The sequence below is a fragment of the Apus apus genome, chromosome 5 (assembly GCF_020740795.1).
Source record: "Apus apus isolate bApuApu2 chromosome 5, bApuApu2.pri.cur, whole genome shotgun sequence".
Lineage (NCBI taxonomy): Eukaryota > Metazoa > Chordata > Aves > Apodiformes > Apodidae > Apus > Apus apus.
Window position 1 is genome coordinate 39,437,085 of NC_067286.1, and position 19,193 is coordinate 39,456,277.

At 40.3% G+C, this 19,193-nt stretch overlaps 1 protein-coding gene across 2 annotated transcripts in view; it reads right to left on the minus strand.

Annotated features, from left to right (window-relative positions):
* Positions 1 to 4,272: 4,272 nt before the first annotated feature.
* The window catches only part of BAZ1A (bromodomain adjacent to zinc finger domain 1A), a 62,863-nt gene continuing 47,942 nt past the window's right edge, over positions 4,273 to 19,193 (minus strand). For both annotated transcript variants that reach the window (XM_051621395.1, XM_051621393.1), the window contains 7 exons: positions 18,566 to 18,714; positions 10,531 to 10,778; positions 10,196 to 10,422; positions 8,739 to 9,223; positions 7,543 to 7,688; positions 5,850 to 5,937; positions 4,273 to 5,304 (listed from right to left, as the gene is read on the minus strand). In XM_051621395.1, coding sequence (XP_051477355.1) covers positions 5,114 to 5,304; positions 5,850 to 5,937; positions 7,543 to 7,688; positions 8,739 to 9,223; positions 10,196 to 10,422; positions 10,531 to 10,778; positions 18,566 to 18,714 — 1,534 coding nt within the window. In that variant the 3' untranslated portion in view covers positions 4,273 to 5,113. The remainder of the gene's footprint in view (positions 5,305 to 5,849; positions 5,938 to 7,542; positions 7,689 to 8,738; positions 9,224 to 10,195; positions 10,423 to 10,530; positions 10,779 to 18,565; positions 18,715 to 19,193) is intronic.

Below are 19,193 nucleotides of genomic sequence, written 5' to 3' on the forward strand. Positions count from 1 at the left end.
ATGCAGCTGCAGGTGCATGGCTGAGGGTGGAATATTTCACCAACAGCAGATCAGGTTCATTTGATTACTAAAAATAACAAAACAAGTTTAAACATAGACCCAGTTGCCCATTGTCACCCAAGCTCAGACCAGTGGTTGCTGCTGGGAGTAGAAGGAGGCAGCAGGAAGCTGGAGTTGCTCCCAGCACCACTCATGGACTGAGGGAATCCCAGTTTTACCAGCACTTTCTCAGGTATTGGAGATGTACCTTTTACAGACATAGAAGTACAATGTTCAGGAATTATAACAATTATTTCAATACTCGGTGGCTCTTGGCATATTAAAAATACAAAACTTCGCACAAGTATACACACATACACCCACAAATACACTGACAGGTTTTAGGGATGGAACTACTTCAGCATCCCTATTAGGAAATACATGAGAAGCAAGCTGGCAGCTTTACTTACCCATCTTCATAGTTTCTCTGATCTGCAGCACAGCCATTTTGCATTTGACTTACTCCAAACATCTTCAAACCTGACTGCCCTCAAATGGGAAACTTTCTTATCAGTGATAATGGGATTCTCCTAGAGGGGTTGTTATGCAGGCCTGGGAGCAGACATACATACCATCCAGCACTTGGCAAAGTTTTAACAGTGTGCTTGTTTAAGAAAGCACCAAAAAAGGAAGTAGGTTGCTGATGAAGGGCAGGAGGATGAAGACATCAGTTGGTCTGGAGGTAGCAGGCTGAGAAATCTACGAGTACCCCCTTAACAGCAAGCTGGGTAAAGCACAAGGAGAATCTCTGCAGAACTAGACCAAGAAGTCACTGTTGTGAAGATCAGGGCAGCAGTCTAGCCATGCAGAGGAGAGATCTCCTGGAGCTACAACAACTGAGCTGAAAGCCACACAGAAAACCACCTGCAGTCATCTGGATACTGACCTTTTTTTTTTTTTTTTTTTTTTTTTTTTTGAGAAGGCTCCTGCAGGGTAGAAATAATCCCTAGTAGCCTCCAGATGTGTTAGCTGGAATGTTGCCATCAGTTATGACAGTGATCCACACTAGGCGATGTAACCAGTGTTAGATGCTTGAATGCAAACAGATATAACTTAGAAGATACAAGATTGTTGCAGGGCAAAGCTTAATTCAGTGGTAACAGCAACAATTCAAAATTCATAAACCACACTTTTAATCTCCTAAATCCTAAAGTACTAGATTACCAGTCCAGCAGCATCATGATGTCAGTGGGACTCTGGTGTGGTCTGGTGTCCCCAAGGTCTCACTCCCTGCACACATCCAAGGCAGAATCTCCACCTCTAGACTGTGACAGTTTCAAAGGGGGTTGGCTGGGGGCAGATGGCAGCCAGTGACTGTTGGGCTGTTCCAGGTCTGGCAAGATCTGCATCCCTATGATTATATATGCAAGCTCAGTCTGTTTTTTGCTGCTTCTTGATGGTTTCTAATGCCCATATTTGCTAAGATTATTCTAATGTCATCTTCCTTTACTATTAATACTAACATTTATGTGCTCTCTCCTATGATACTTGAAATTTCACCCTCCACACAAGAGCAATCCAGCACTGGTGCAGGAGTGGTGGCCCCAGCACAAACCCTTAACAATGAAGCCTGCTGGCTCACGTCTGTCACGCAGTCTGCCAGACCGAAGCTCAAGCTTTCCAGCATCATTAAGGTTTCCAGGAGTTAAACTTCCTGCAGGTAAAACTGACACTGGATAGACCAGTCAAGGTGATCACGTGTCCTAATACAGGTGAAGGGACCTGGCTACACCAGTGCTGCTATCCAACACACCTAAGCATGAACAATCAGTATCAGCTTGACTGCAACCACCACACAAGGCTACATCCAGCATATCCAAGAACAGACCTTCTCCTTCTGACCTGATCTAGCTTGTGTAGGAAGAGCAGCTTCCAATAATGGCAGACACTGTGGGGATTTGTCTTCTGCTTCTTTGGCAGTCTGTGGTGGCCAAGTGAGCAAGTTGTCTTTGAGGAAATGCTGAGGTCTCCTGGAAGAGAGAGTCCTCTGGATTGGAGCCCAGTTCCTCCAAGGTAACCAGCCCCACAGTTAAGGAGTTATGTACAAGAAGCATCAGAAGAAATTGCCAAGGGGAGCTGGTTACTCAGTAATTCTTAGCTCTGTAATGAATTATAGGGATGGGAGGAGGGAAGAGAGGCAGAATTTGCACAGCAGGAAATACAGCTGGTAGAGCAGTCTAGATACCTGCTGGGGCCAAGATACTTTGGAGCTATCATGAAGGGAAAGACTTTCACTATTGCATCTTGTGAAAATCCTGCATGGAGGACAGGCACTGGACTGGGAGCTCATGGAAACTTACTGCCCATTTTCCTGAAGGGTCTGGTAACATCTGATTAGCCAGGGGCTCTGAATCTGAGATTAAGCCATTGACCCTATCCATTTCTGCACTTTTGTGAAACTTTGGCTTGAAGCCCCCTGCAGATATTGGACATCCCTGACCTTGGTGGTAAGGCTGCTTGCAGTAACATATGGATGTACTTGGTGGGGAGGGTGGACATGGAGAGTATCTCAGCCCTCCAAAGACAAGGAGGGAGACATGAAGCAATTCCCTGCTTTTCAAAGGGGTGCATGCAGGGGGAAATAAACAGCCATTACATTTTTTACATCAGAAAAAGCACGGCTGACATTTGAAAAAGCTGCAACAGAAGTCCCATCTCAGGAGTCTACTGCCAGAAACAGAGGGTTTGGTTCATGCTCTGTGCCTGAGCACAGAACAAGCAACCAGATGACAAAAAGAAGGCGTGCCCTGTGAGCACTAGTAAAGCCAAGGACAGCTGGATCTATATTGCACATGCAGCACACATCAATACTTTTAAGCACAGCTGTTAGAAGAAGTGAGCACTCTGAACACTGAAGTCCCTCCCAACCCAAACAAGTCTATGATTCTCTGTATTTCACCTTCAACATGCTTAACTGAGGCTTTAGGCTTGCAAACTTAGTGACAAATTAGTAATTTCACTCATAGCACCAGGATACAAACAACACTCTCACAAGCAGAGATTTGGGTTAAACTGTTCCCACCAGTGCTACCCAAACTCAGTTAGTTTTGTTGCTGAGGGGAAGCTATTGAAGGAAATATCTTTGGAGAAAGAGTGATAGGAATGAACAGCTGGGAGTAGGTTGGGCACAGTAACAATTTTAATTGCATCTGCCACAGATGGACTTGTTCAGCTCACTGTGCCTACCCCTCACCCCAAAGTATTCACAGCTAAGTCAATGGGGACTATTCATAAGAACAAGAATTTGCACAACTGTTTGTCCAACCTGCTACCCAGGATACTCACATCCTCTTGGGACTAGACAGATGCAGACATATCAAGTACAACCTACATTCTGCAAAGAAGTTTTCTGCTGCTCACATTCCACATGGTATTTAGCATTCTTTGTGGTGGGGACAAGAAACGCTTCTTCGATCTGGGCACGACAGAGATACCAGCTCTGAACAAGGAGAAGATCGCAGAGAAACTCTGAAGTATCAACAGACATATCTAAACAATATCCCTGCACTGTTCTCATGTTAGACCCTTTTTAAAAAATAAATCAAACACTTCAAACTAATCAGCCTTCTATCTCTCTCCATTCATTCCCTAGGCTCAAGGGAATGCCCATTCTTGCCACCTCTAAAGCAAGGTAAGCACGCAGCAGTAAAGAAAACCCCAACTCAGCAAGTAATTGTTGAGGTCTGTAGCACGTACAAGTCTTAATGCTACAAGCAGCAAGCACAAACACAGGGAGAAAAGTCACTGCAGCAGCAAACCTCATGTTTTGTCTTTTTCCTACCTTCTCCAAATTTCTGCTCCATGCTGTTTTCCTAGAGTATGGCATACCTCTGTGTGGGCAAAACTCGTTTAAAAAGGGTTTTAAAGCTGTTGACTCAAACTGAATTTTATACATTTAGATTAATAAACACTGAAATTAAAATTATCAAGGATAGTGTATAATTTAAAGAAGCTGCTGGTCAGCTAAACAAAGCTATGAGGCCTTAACTGCTAGAATAAAGATCCTAACTAAAGAACCATACAACTTACAGATATACTTGTGTTACTCCTTATATACTGATGAACATTTGCAGAGACCAGGCAAACACTGGCTGCAGCTGCTGAAAATGATGCTTGTGGTACTCACATTGAAACCAGATTCTGCTGTGGTCTCTCCAGCAACTTGTCCTAGTGAGTTAATGGGGAAGATGGTGTAGCAGCGGAACTCAAAAGGAAACACCAGAAGCTCAAAAATACTTTGAAAAATGTGTCATTTTATTTGTACACTTCCAAAGTTGTACGTAAAAACTTATAGTAGAGTCCTGTGAATTTACTCATTGCTAGAAGAACTGCCAGGGACACAGGAAGGTATTTATTCATTGATCATCAAGTTAGAGGGGAATAAACAAAATAAAGCAAAAACAAAACAAAAGAAACCCACTGGAAAAAAAAATTAAAGTTATGGAACTCTTTTTGTTTTTAAACCCCAAGTACAAATTTTATAAATACAAAACAAATTCACAAATTACTTCGAATGCTAAATAAATATCTACTTATTAAATTCAGACTGAATACCTCCAGCCAGCACTGGTACAGTACTTAAAAGATATGCAGTTGTACTCATTCATGTGTAGTGTTGAGAAGATATGCTCAAACAAGTTTTAAACATACACACAGTTTCTTCAACTGTGCTACAGCAGAAGATTTTATCAGAATTGATAAAGCCCTCAATACCACAGCTCCTACAAAATCTAGAGGATGAAACAAGGTCATTTGATGCAGGAAAAAATTGTACTTCTGGAAGATGTTTGGACACATGAATGTATTAAAAATGTACAAAACCTTGTAAACCAGTACTGTATCCAGTACATCTATCAAAAATTATTAGACACTGAATAAAACTGTAGCAAAGGTAATCTTTCCTACATTCTCCTGAGTGCTTAATATTACATTGAGAATATAGTGCAGGCCACACTTCAACGTGGTTAAACAGTTGTTATTGCTTTATACAGACAGGTATGATGACTGTGTGATTTAACATTTCATTTTAATGAAAATAATAGGTTCCCTCAAAAAATCCTTTGGAAGGCAGAGGTTAGATTCGCGACTTCTTTGCCGCAGGAGCGGCGTGGTCCACATTACCAGATGTGATGGGAAGTCCAAGCTTTTGAGCCTGAATATGGAAGAAAGCTTGAAGTCTAGTTCCAGCTTTTGCTTCACTTGTGTTACGAGGGTTGTATTCAAAGCAGTTTGAAAACATCAGCTCAACATCTTCAATGAATTCCGCTAGTAAATACAAAGTAAATACATGAATTTAGCGTGTCTTGAGTCATCAGAGGGCAGCATGATCAAGTATGATCCTACACAGAGTTGCAACACACAAATGTCTTTACATGTGTGTTGAGTTTCTCTTATCATATTAGTGAAGTGCCATGTAAACATTCATTCATTCCTCTGATTATCAATAAAGGAAATAAAATTCAAGTAGTAACCACTCACTGACATCAAAAGCTTGAGAAATTACCAGCAGTTTCTCAGCTGCTCATTTCTTATCTATCTGTACATCACGTATTTATTAGTAAGAGAAATACGTTCAACAATCTTATTTAGAAAAGATTAGTTAATGCTCTTTTAAAAATAACAAAACCAAACATAAACCACCACAAAACCCCAAACCAAATACAATTTCAGCATTCTAATAATCTGACATAGCCCTATCTTAGGACAAGAATTTATTTTAAGGAGACAGAACAGGAAGAGTCATTATATGAGTCAGGGTCATGAACAGAGACAGAAAGGGTCCATTACCTCTTTCAGTAAGTCATACTTACATGCTAACTTGTATTCACATTTATTCACTTTTTCACGGATTATATTTAAGGCAATAGGTTTTTTGATGATATCATAGTAGTCTGGTACCTTAAAAAAATGAAAGAATTAATGATTCATAGACAAACAAATGGAAGCTTAACATTCTACCTATGCAAAAAAAAAAAAAAGCAAATCAGAAAGCATTTTGTTTTGTTTTTAAATAAACAGAGGAGTCTCAAGCAACCACCTCCACTTCCTGAACTGAGTATTAAGGTACTGCTTTTCTATTTTTGTATCATTAAAGTAGCTGACTACAACAAACATTAGCCATCATTTCAATGAATAATCCTAAATATCCTCTGAAAACCGTGTGAACAGGTAAGCATTACGGAGTTCAGCTCTTCCCATCTGTCTAGCACAAAAATTATTTCCAAGATTTTAAAACTTTTCATTTTCTTGTAACATATTACAATATTAAATTCTTCTTAATCACAACCACTTTTACTATTCACCATCTTGCAGCCTTGTAAAAGAAAAGAAACCCTGAGTTTCCATTTAGTTGTGTTGAAGGCAGTGAACCTTTCTGTAGCAAGCAGGACAGAGCATGCAAGTACCAGAATATGCAAGTACCAGACCTAAAGAGCCACTCAGAACAGTGTTTGTGAGTGTGATATAAATGAGGGAAGGAAAAGGATTGCCTGACCCTTGAGGGCACTGATCATTTAGATCACAGCTTTTGATTCCAGATAAGCACAAAGCTTAGGGTGACTATGTCTCAGTCACAAAGCAGGACAGGGGGGTGAAAGAAAAAAGTATCTGATCCAAATTTGACCTTTCTAAACAAGTAGGATACCCACATGCACCATCATGTGTGTTTTAAAATCAAGCTCTTGGTTATGGCCTGTAAACCTTACTATATCAAGTGCAACCTGCAACAAACCTAGAGAAATAAGTAGCAGAGAAATAGAATTAGATCTTTTCTTTCCCTTTAGGAGTACTTTTTATGTGAATACTAAAAAGAAAGGTGATTTCCTCTTTCTGGCTTGCTGAGCACTGATCATTCAAGGTATTCTTTACATTGTCTTAAAGGCAGCAAAAAGTTTAAACCTTAATTTTTATCATGATGAAGAAAATTTGGGTCACTCAGGTACAGATTTTTCTTTCCCACCCATAGAGAGATTATCCTTTATTGACTGATTCAGGCAAATAGGAATGCACTGAATTCTAGCAGTTTCTTTTCAGGATCAAAATTAAGTTGAATTCTCTATCCCTCCTTAAGAAGTTTCCTTGCATTCACCAACTTCTTGCACTTCCCAGTGCAATTCCTATACTCTAGCAGGCAGACACTAATATCCGTTTCATTCCAAATTCCTCTACTCCTCTGTGCTTATGTCTTTCATTCATGTTTGTACATTATTCTTTTTGTCCAGATACATTGATCTTTCCAGCTACTTGTGACTGAATTGAGAGTTTCAAGTCTACATCTAACAGCTACCACTGTTAATTTTAATAGAGCACTTAAAACACCAAGCTCTAGATCCTTTTCCTGACTGAAAAAGGCATCAAATATTTCGGCTGAAATGCTGGAGTTCTCCTGAATCCCATTGCTTAGCTGTACCCCCCTTGTTGAGTGATGCTATAATATCCCAAGTCTTACTGGCAGCAAATAGGATTCTCAACCATTCTAATTTCCTTTACAGTTCTATCAGTTACCTGGATTTTGGAAACCAGTTTCATGAAAGGCCAGCTGTCATCATGTCGTACCAGTTCCACTACGAGCTGTTCAAAAGCTGAGAGCTCATGGACTCCCCCTTGACGTCCTGAACTTCTCCTGTTCAATGAGGTTTGAGGAGTTGATTCTGGAAAAAAGAAACACAACACTCCCATCAGATAAAAATAAAAACCTGACAAGTACAATAACCCAATTCTTGGGTATTAAAACTGTAGTTTCAGGGCACAACTTATGCAGTATGGCTTCAGGTATTAATTAGACTATAAGCCTTGTTATTAACCACTAAATGTCTCTTCTGTTGTACAAAATGCCAAGTACCAGGATTTAGCTGGGTTCCTCTTCCATTCTCCTTCATTGCATTGATTCTGGAAAGGATCTTTTCACTTACTTAAATTTTTTAACAATTTGTGAAACACTTAAAGAAAAGCCCTATTAGAGAAAAACAGAATAAGCTGCCTGCTCATCACTTGTACTTCCACAAAACCTCTATTCAGAGTGGTTTTATGCTTTCAAGAGTAGTCAAGCAGGGTGGTTAGAGGATAAGTCTAGAAACTCCCCATAGGGAAGGACAGAAATGGTGCAGAATACAAGACTGCTACACTGGAGTGCAAGCTCTTTTAGACTCTTCAGTCTCACACTGGGTCCTTTTGGTTGTTAAAAGGTTATCGTAGCTTTCCAAGTATTGCCCTACCATCAAATACCTTGGTATTAGCTTAACAAGCAAGGATACTGTTAGCCCTATACCAGACAGCTGATATTTTTCTTCTGGTAGCAGTTTCTTCTTGTATATGTATAGTCCCAGTTTCAATACCTTACCTACATCTGTGTTCTTCACTGTTTAACTCTTTAATAAAACAAACCCATAAAAATTATAAGCAAACCATTTGCATGGGTTAAAGCATAAATATAACTTCTGCATTTTCTATCCACATATTAGCAATTGCTCCATATTTTGTGCAAATATGAAATTTCAAATATGGATATGATACATCTCCTTGGCAAATGAAGAATTTTTTCTTTAGACTTTTTTTTTTAAGGTTCACTTCTGTCACTGCAAATGAAGGGAACAGTCTTGTTGCTTTCAACCACCACTTCCAGTCTCCTTGCTCTACCACACAAACACTTCAGCAAGGAACAGAACACGTTTTTTTGTTCTAGACAAACACATTTCTTTTACCTGTAGACTGTCGTTTCCTGCCTCTTCTCTTGGGTTCAGTAACAGGAAGAGAAAGCTTTGAAGCAGAAACTGGATACTTCCTAAGCCGTTCGCTTGAGTCTGCAGTATCAACAATTCTAAATCCGAGAGAACTGGAAGGGCTGTCTTCCAGTGTGTTATCAGCCCTCTTTCTTCCTCTTCGTCTTCTCCGAGGACTGAGTAATTCCACAAATACATCTGCTTGTAATGAACTTTGGCTCTGACGAGTGGTCCGGCTAGAAAGTCTTAAAGAAGGCTTTGTCACTGATGGAGGGGCTGATCTGACCTTTCTTAAACCCCTTCTGGTAACTTTAGATGAAGATTCAGTTTGCTTAGGTGTGTTCTGCTGACTGCGAGAAGCATATCTTGCCTGGCGCTGGCTGCTCTGACTTGAGAATGGATTGTTGAGTTTGGCTGCTCTCATTTTTAATGGAAACTTGACCTCGTGTCTTCCTTGCTTTGCTGGGCTACAGAAAAGTGAACAATTATGTTTATTTATGGCAAAATTCCGTTCCTCTTTTCCATCGGTTTATCAGCTACACAAATAAGTGCAGTTCTAAAACATTCAGTGTAAAAGTTATGCTCTAGTCAGAGTTTATACCTAATACTCAAGGCTCTCCTTCCATTATAGGAGAGAGGTAAGATCCCAGAGATAAACTTGCGTTTCAAGGAGATGCAAGTTCTCTCCAACTGTTGAATCGCAACTGCCAGAGCCACAGGTAACCTTGTTTCAGTCAATTCAAAAGACTAGCAAAAAGAAGAAAAATACTCAGGTATCAGGAAAGTTTCCTTCAACATTTATGGTCCTGGCATGTGCAAAAAATCCATTACTTTACTGGAATTACTACATTGGATTATTTAGTTGCTTGGGATTTTTTTGTTTCTTTGGTTGGTTTGGGTACAGGGTTTCTTGGTGTGGATTTTGCTTGTTTGTTTTTCAACAGCTACTGAACGTCCTCCCAATGTCATATGGCCTCCAACAGATGACTTTGTCTTCCCTAATGTTCCAGTACTTACTGTATTCATCTACTTCCTCAAAATTCAAAACTAGACAAAAATAACTCCAGGTTTTCCCTAGAAAATGTTTACTGTTTGAAACTGTTTATCTTCAAACAGTAGCTGTACAGAACTGCAACTCTGATGGCCATCCCCCACCCATCCCTCACCCACACACCCAAAGCTGGAATTTTCAACCTGAAAAGTGCGTCTAAGTCCAGTGAACCTAGCTTTTGTTAATATTAAACCCATCAGCAAGGGCCAAATTCGCATAACAAGCTGTGATTTTTATTTTTTTTTTTAAATAAACATCTTTTTCAAACTGGATTTTCAAGACGTGCTTATATGAACAAGTACTCCATCTAATAATGAAGATGTTATTTCAAGTAGGAAACCACTTTAGCATATATCTACATCTTACAGATATATTTAGATATATCTACCATATATCATCTTCCTCTTGAGATTCATCCTCCTCATCTTGCTCTTCTTCGTAACACTCTTCCTCACTTTGTCCCACTTCATCATAGTTTGCCTCTCCTTCCCTTTCTCCTAGCCGTTCAGCAGTCTCTTCGTCGCTTTCCACAGAAGGTCTCTGTCTGGAGGAGAGGCGTCTAGAGCGCTGTTTTGGTCGGCACTCTGGACAAAACCAGTCTCCTTCAGGAATGACCTAGAAAGTGAAGAGAAAAGAAAAGAAAGCATTAGTAATAGGCAATGAAGTCATTAAGAACTGCTCAAGTTTGGGGCGGAAAGGAAGCGCTCGTTTGTCCTCAGATACCTTCAGCTTGGGCCTGATGCAGTAGGTGTGGTAGCCTCGGTCGCAGCCGTCACACAGCACCATGCTTTCTGCGTCGCCTTTCTTCCGACACACTTTGCAGCGAGCGTTGAGGATGGACTTGGACCAAATGACACTTCGGTCTAACGTAGACAGGTGAAGGAAGACTTGGGACAAGCTGGTAGAAGAAAGAAGTGACTCTCTCCAGCGATCCAAAACTGTTCTATAGGATCGTCCACCATCACTGGCGTCTTCCGTTAAAGAAGGGGATTTAAAAAAAAAGAAGAAAAAGAGAAAAAAAGCAGAATTATCAAATTTACTTCTCAAACAATCAGATTATTCTAGACTATGAAGTACAGCTTTGACTTTCAAACAGATACCAGCAGAAAATTGGGATAATATTGTAACCTTTGTCTTATCTCTTCAATACTTGAACATTTCCTCCTTAGTTTCCAAGCTGCAGAAGCCCTAAGATTTTACTCTTCCCTACCAATTCAACTTAGAACTTGCACTTACATAGCATATGAGTAAGACACAGAAGTCTCACTCAAATGTCAACCTGTAAACCTAAACATTTCATTCAATTTATAAAGTGGAAATGAAGATTACTTAAGATTTAAAAAATAAAAATTAAAAAAACCCCAAAAGACACTTCCAATTTACTTCCCCTTGTATGTACATTTTGAAATCCCAAAATATTTACATTTAAAATATCTAGCATTAAACAGAGACTTCATTGGCAAAAAACTGCTTAAAGGGCTTGTCACATGCACTTGCCCCAATATGGTCTAGCAGACAATCTTTCAGCCTTTCCACACACCTCAGTGCCTTCATTCCTGCCCTGCACTGCCTTCCCAAGAACTTGCACATCTGTATGGTTAACCAGGTTGGGTGCAACCCTAGGGGTAAACCAAGTAAGACCTGGAATCCTAATTAACTAGAAATAAATGGGGGGGGAGGGAGAGGTGGGGTAGGGATGGGGGCAGGGGTGAAAAATTGTATTTTCAAACAGGACTTGTTTGCAATCCAGGCCACCAAACCAGCCACAAAAATACACGTGCAGAATAGTGAGGGGGGTGGCACCAAAGAGGAATGAGCAGCTGGGAATTACAGAAGCAAATGGGCTGTTTGAGGAGCTAGAGAAATAAGCAGGTATAAGTGACACCCTGCACTGATGAGATGCCTGTTGATGTCTGTTGAAAGCTATTTCTTGCATTTTAAAGTGAGAACTCTTAAGGAGAGGAAGAGACAGTATGGCAAGATTTTTGATTATAGAAATGTCCACCGATTTCCCTTCTAAAAGTAACAGTCCAGGTTTTACCGTGTCATCTCTAGCTGATTAATGATGTACTCCAGTATAAAATGCCACCTTCCCTGCTGCACTAGTCACAGTGGGCACAGGAATGGCCTACAATCCACCTATCTGAAAGATTATTTCTCCCCAGGAATAAGAGGAGAAAATATCTAATAACAAATAAAATGAAAGAACAAAAATGAGACTAATTGCTCTCTTGGCAAGGCCTTTCTGCCCTCTCATCAACTGGCTGCTAGGATTTGCCTCAACTTGCATACATTTGCATTAGCAGCACGCAGCACAAGAGAAGTGATGGGAGAAGGCAGAGGGTAAAGAGGCAACACAGCTTCATAAATAAAATGTAGCCACTCCTGAACTGCAAATACAAATCTGGATTTCTTAACATTTCCTATTGCTTTGTCCTTTGGTTTCTCATGTCAAGTTCAGTCTTACTAACGATAATGGACAAGCTCGTTTTCACAGAACTGCAGCGTATCTCTCAGTGTATTTTTTACACTTCAGCAAGAAAAAAAATGCAAACCACATGTAAACTAGACTTGAATGCGAGACTCACTTCAGTTCTCAGTTCAGCAGCCGATTTCTACTATAACTGGTAAAGACACTATCTGAAGCATGAATATACAGCTTGGCAAGCATTTATTTGCTGACAATGGCATCTTGAGTATTGCTACTGTTTTTTTGGCCGTTATTTCTAGCCTGGATTGGTTAACCAATATAGTTCATCACACAACACAACAAATATCTGTACTGCAAAATGGCAGATGCAAGATAGAGATAGAAATGACTGACCGTGACATGTTCTGCTGCTGAAAGAAACCTGCCAAACGATACCCACTGTTTCAGATCCCAATTTGTAAAATAAGAATAACACTTTTTTCTTCCATCCATCATCTCTCTCATTTATATTGTTAACTTGGAAGGAGAAACGGCCTCTTCCTTTGTGTCTGAGCAGCTCTACGCTGCGCAGTGGGATACTCCTCTGTCAACTAAGCCCTCCAAGCCTTACTACAATGCAAACAAAGTTGTTTCACAGATCTATGCACTCATCTATCAATAGCGAATTGAGTTCAGGGAAGGCTTTTCCATTTTAGTATTTCTAGAAAGGATATGCAGTTGCACAATGCTGCAAAATTTCAAAAAACAACAATGGGGGCATTAAAAGGAAGGGGGGCATGGTGGGGTGTGGAGAAAGGATTATGTGAACATGCAGATTTCTGTTCTAAAGTGATAAAAAGAAAATACAGTTCTTTACCTCTGGTTGCAGAAAACTTTAAAAATATATATTTTTATTTTCAATTATTTGAGCTGTATTTGTTTTACTTCTGTTTAAAGTATCTGTTTAAGCTATTTGCTTTAATATTGCAATTCTTTCCATGTAAGGAACTGTCTACAAAATTAATAAAGTAATAGAAAAGAAAAAAAAAGAAAACCTGTTAAAATATTCAATGCTTTCTAATTCTTAGCAATCAAGTAACATTTAAAATTTACCATCTCTCTGACTAGTCTTGTCTTCCACTCTCTTCCTCTTTTTATACCCCCAGTGGTTCCTTCTATAATCTTCTGCATTACCTAACATTAAATTCATAGAGTTATTTCAAACACCTTTTTGAAGCATGGCAGATTATTTAAGAATTAATTCTTATAATCTATACTCGTATATTCTAAAAATGTAACTAGAACAGTGGTTCCCAACATGTGCACATGGAAAAACGTAGGCAGGGAAGGGTAAAAGAATAATGTGCATGGAGGAATTGCATGTCCCAGGATGTACTTTGACTAACACTACAAATGGCTTAAACTTAAAGCTTTTAAACCTACCCTCCCTTACCTTTCTGTCCATTCCCAGAACAAAAAACTATAGGAGCAGCTTACTGACCACAGGTTTCTCTCTTGGCAAGCAACTTCACAGGCCTACACAACCATGAACGCCCTAGTATCTCAAAAATATAGCTGGTTTATGGGCACAGTCCTTAAGGACCAAGAGAACTATCTCATCTGTCCATGTGAAATGACACACAAGGTGGTCTTGTGCAGGAGTTCTTAAGTATTAAAATAATGAAACTACTGTCCCATAGTAATAGTACTCTCCCATATAGCCACAGTAAACCTCATCTGCTCCAAATTCCAGGTACTGTCTTTCACTGCCTCTTCTGAAGAGTAAACAAAAATTCTTCATCATTAAAAAAGCCCACTACCACCTTTGCTGCCTCTGCTCACAAAACTCTGCAGGGATGTAATGAGATCACAAGAACTAAGCATATGTATATACCAATCCTATCCCAGTTCACCTAAAAAGGAGGTAAATGCTTCCCAATATCAGGCACAAAGGTGCTTCTATTAATTAGAATCCAACCTTTCACATGGAAATCTGAAGGATGCTTAATGACTCGAGTCCTGCACGAGTGCAAAAAGCAGGAGTATTTTGTGGCTGCCTCACAGAACTCCAAAGCAACCAAATAATTTAATCATTTCATACCTGTATTTTCATATACCTCTATGTAATAGGAATGATGAGACCTACTTTTCCACTGAAAAGTACTCTGAAATGCAAGTAAAAGTAATCTACACCAAAAAAGCAAAACCCACAATAAAAATCGCTTACATTACTTGCCCCTCAAACATATTTTTTAATCTGAGAAGCAACATTCAGAATTTCCATCAAACAGCCATCAAAAAAAATGCTTTACATCTTAACTCAGAATTCTTGCAAGAGAAACATGTACTTTAAGCTGCATCCCCATTTTTGTGATTCTCCCCAAACATTACTGTGGGCCAGACTAAAGGATGAAAACCCAAATTTTCCTAGCTAACGTGTAATTAAAGGATTTCTAGAATACTATCCATAATTAAGAAATACATGCAATTCAAGTCATGTTACATTTAATCACCAGACAACAGAAGATTAGCAGCCATCTAGCAGCTCTGCAAGGCAGAGGGTGCTGTTTCTGGGGTTTCTAATCTCCTTTTGCACTGCTGTCTTCTGTGTCAGTTTTTTCTTGCTAGTCCACTTGAATGTTTGGTACGCACCTCAACTCTAAACTTATCAGAATCACCAGTGGAGCTCTTGGCAGCCTGATAGGGTCTCAGAACAAAAACGGAGCAGAGAGGAGCAGCTGGCCCTTTTATTGCTGTGCTGGGTCCCTTTGTCTGCTCTGCACCCTGGAGGCCACCGGGACAAACTTGCCAGTGACTGCAGTGAATGTCACTGTGCTGTCTTTAGCACTACAAGCTGAAAATAGAGGGAAAACTAAAAATTGTTAAGTATGGCTCCATTCCCTAACAGAAACAGGGCACAGAGAGGGATAAGAAACTCCACAGTGAAGGCAACTACTTAAATAATGACAAAGACAAATAACATTCACTTTGGTTTAAAGCAGACTTCTTACCAAAAAGTGCTCCCCTGTACTGCTACCAAAACAACTCCTAGTACTTGCTTGACTTCCAATGCTTTTACTTCAGCATTATTAACATCAGCCTAAAAAGTTGGCTTTAAAATTTTTAACATTAGGAACAGGTATGCAGGTATTTTGGCTAAAGGATGGTTCCATTAACTAGTTGGAACAGCTATAAAAAAGCCTCTGGCTAGAAAAAAAAAAGGAGAGTACGGACACAATGATCTACATAAGAATAGGCAAACAAAAACAAAACTCCCAGAACCAAAACCCAGTGGTTAAAAACCACTATTCGGCACTGTCTAGAGGGGTCAATGAGAGACAGCATCACAATTCTGAACACAAGGCAGTCCCCAAGCAAGCAGTAGCATCCACCTTTTACTAAAAGGTTTAGTAACACTACCAACACCTCCTTATAAAGCTAAATAGAGAGCTTTTCTTTGTCTGTGATACATCTGTGAGTTGCAAAGTAGGAAACAATTCGCTGTGCTAGCAGGCAAAGGCATTGTTTCCAACTGGGGAGTTTAAGCTGAATGTAAGATTATGCAAATCTAAAAAACCTAGGAGTTTAAAACATATCTGAAACACTGAAGAGTTATATGCAGAAAGGGCTGCATACAGAATTGCTGTTTGACCTCTAAAATGCCTAAGTTTGCCAGATGCCTCTCAAACACACAGGTTTCCTTCACACGTTGCAGTTGTACTTTCTGGCCATGTCCAGAAGTTCCCAAGTCAGAGCAGCTTTCATATGACTGCTTGTCCAGCAGTCAGAAAACCATCAGCAAACAGGTGTGTGCGTTTTAAGCTTGATTTACTACAGAGACACTCAAAGCCGCAGCTCCTCCAAGAGCTCTCTGGTGACAAAATTAAAATCTTTCCTTCATTCAGACTTGTCTCTGGCTAAAATTGGCCCATTACGCAACCAAAAACATGAGACACTTGGCACCAAAGGTGAAGCAAGGAAGAGGGAACCTGACACTGTCACTTAATGGTTAGGGCAGTAAGCCAAAGCAGAGGAGACCTGGGATCTCTCCTGCTCCCTTGGCTATGCAGGTTATTCTGTAAATTACAGTAGTCTTACAGCAGTACCATTCTTTAGAGGAAAAAAGAGATGCACAGGCACAGTATGGTAAAAAAACATACGAGTTTTAAGACATGCAAATAATCTAAGATTGCCTTCCCTATACACTTTGTCACATAGTATAAAGCATCTAAAGGAAAACAGGATTCCCAAGTTAAAAAACAAACAAGGAACCTCACCGTCATCAAAAGGTCAGACAAAAACATGAAATGTCATTAGATTACAGCAGAGTTAGGGCCACTAAAATGTCAAGATGCATTAGGGTTGCTAAAAAACTCTCTCCCCAACACTTCAGGGGCACTTTTCCTCTTTTAGTCCTTTCCTCTAACTAGGTCCTTTCCTAACAACTAGGTTGCCCAGTCCATGTTCATAACCTACTAATAGCCATGTTTTTCCCTTAAGGGCACCATGGTAAACTAACAGCTGTCAGCAAGATGCTGTTGCCAAATTACTCTCAACAGAGTCTGGAGATGGAGGCATATACTGCACAATGTATTTACAACCTGCACGTGCAAAGTAAATATGACAAATGCTGTCAATTAACTGGCCCATGCACATGCTGTAAATCTAGTCATCTAGCAGGAAATAAGCCCTATCATGCCCGTCTTGGAAAGGGCAGACATAGTTGAGTTGACCAAACACTTAGCCAAGTAAAGCTTTTCAACAGCTGTTGTTTATGGTCTCCCCTTTCATCTCAATCATTTGCCGCATTTACCTCTTCTAGAGGTCACCACACTGATAACGGAAGTTTGTGGAAAGGAACCCATGCCTGAACACCAGAGTTTCTGTCACAAATCTAGCTCAAACGCATCTTCAGTTGCAACTGATTTCCAGCCACCAGACTCCATGCGGGAGCAGCCGAGATCAGAAACAGTTTTAGGTCAACTGTGCCACAGGGAACTAAACATCTTTTGTTAATACATCAAAACCTGCAGCAAAATCTGCCAGAGCCTAAGGATTTTGTATGCAGTCATGATCAGAAGAGAGTATCAATTTAATGGGACATGTAGCAGTTTGTTCCAGAGGAGCCCTGGCACACGCTCTGCTGTTAAACCCAGCTGCATTCTTGGGGTGAGAGGGGAAGCAGTTTGGCCCAGTACAGAGCACAGCTCTTCCTTGATGCAGCATCTGGAAGGGAAGGCTGGCTGAGACAGCTGCCTTGGGAAGGATGAACCACCTTTACACTCTTGTCCAAGACAAAACTCCAGTTTTGAATCACAAAAGGATCCTAAGAAATCCAGACCTGAGGGACCACTGGAAAAGAGAAGGCCTTTAAGCACCTTACATCCCCTCTCTCACCCTTAGTGCTTGTCAAAGGAATTCAAGGAAGGAATATGTGTTAAAGTCAAGCTATAATCATGCTGTGGCTTTAATTCTTCTTGCAACATTTTATTTCCAAGTCTTACAGCATAAACACAAAACCTGAGGATCTGAAAGTCTGCAAGGTAAATCTCTACTACATATTACTGTAAATGTTAGATATTAGGAAGAAATTCTTTAGCAGAAGAGTGGTGAGACACTGCAACAGTTTGCCCAGGGAGGTTGTGGATGGCACCTCCTTGGCAGTACTCAAGGCCAGGTTGGCTGGGGCTTTGAGCAACTTGGTTTAGTGGGAGGTGTCCCTGCCCATGCAGGGGGTTTGGAACTACATGACATTTAACGTCCCTTCCAACACAAACCATTCTATGATTCTATGTTCTGTCATTGCAGAACAAGGTGATCCAGATAAACCAGACCTACATTGCTTTCACAGAAAACAGTATAAAAAGGAGCATACATTTTTACAACCTTAAACACACACAGAGGGATTTCATTATACAGTTACATGATACATTGGTGTCAGCAGTGATGCTGAATTACAGAGTATTCCCCCAGAAAGCTCACACATTTCTGCCTATGGGTGCAATTTGTCTCCCAATGCATAACTGTAGGGCCACACAAACACGTAACTGATCCAAGGTTAAATAGGCATGTATTTAAGTGTAAAATATGCTATTATTTAATACATGTAATTCAGAATATGTAAAATAACTAGAAAAATATTAATATTTCTTCATGACCTATAGCCTTGTAAACTGACAGCATTGTATAGAAAGAGGTTAGCAATTTGTTCTTTTCCCCAATGCATCCCCTTCTACAGCATCCAGTCTTAGATCAGAAGCAAGTGGGTTTGGGGAGCGTGTGTGTGGGTGTTTGTTACGAGATCTTACACAAATATATAGATAAACAGTTTAAATTCTGAGAGCTTACCCAGAGGTGCTTTGAGAAACCGGCGCTCGATTCCTTGTTCTATCTGAAGCAGTGCAGATGCCAAGTAGTGAACCACATTATTAACTGGCTGAGGAGTACTTGTACTTGTTGATGCAGCACTTGGAGCTTCAGTTTTTAACCCAACAAGTCTAGAATAGAAATGAATGAAATTATCTTTTTGAAACATGCTTTGAATTCAACACCACAGATATTCGTACAGGTCTGTACCACAGTAGATTTTTATTTTCACTTCATTTACTTGTGTGGACTAGAGATGTGAACAGATACTGTGCAGGTGTGATGAGTTATCCCAGTTCTCTAGTTTGTTTCATTAGGCTAGTTTATCTAGATTGCAGAATCACAGAATAGTCAGAGTTGGAAGGGACCTCTAGAGATCATCCAGTCCAACTCCCCCTCTAAAGCAGGGTCCCCTAGAGCACATTACTCAGGACTGCACCCAGGTGGGTCTCGAATATCTCCAGAGAAGAGGACTCCACAACCTCCCTGGGCAGCCTGTTCCAGTGCTCTGTCACCCTCACAGTAAAGAAGCTTTTTCTCATATCTAAATGGAACTTCCTGTGTTGCAGCTTGTGCCCCTTGCCCCTTGTCCCGTCACTGGGAACTACTA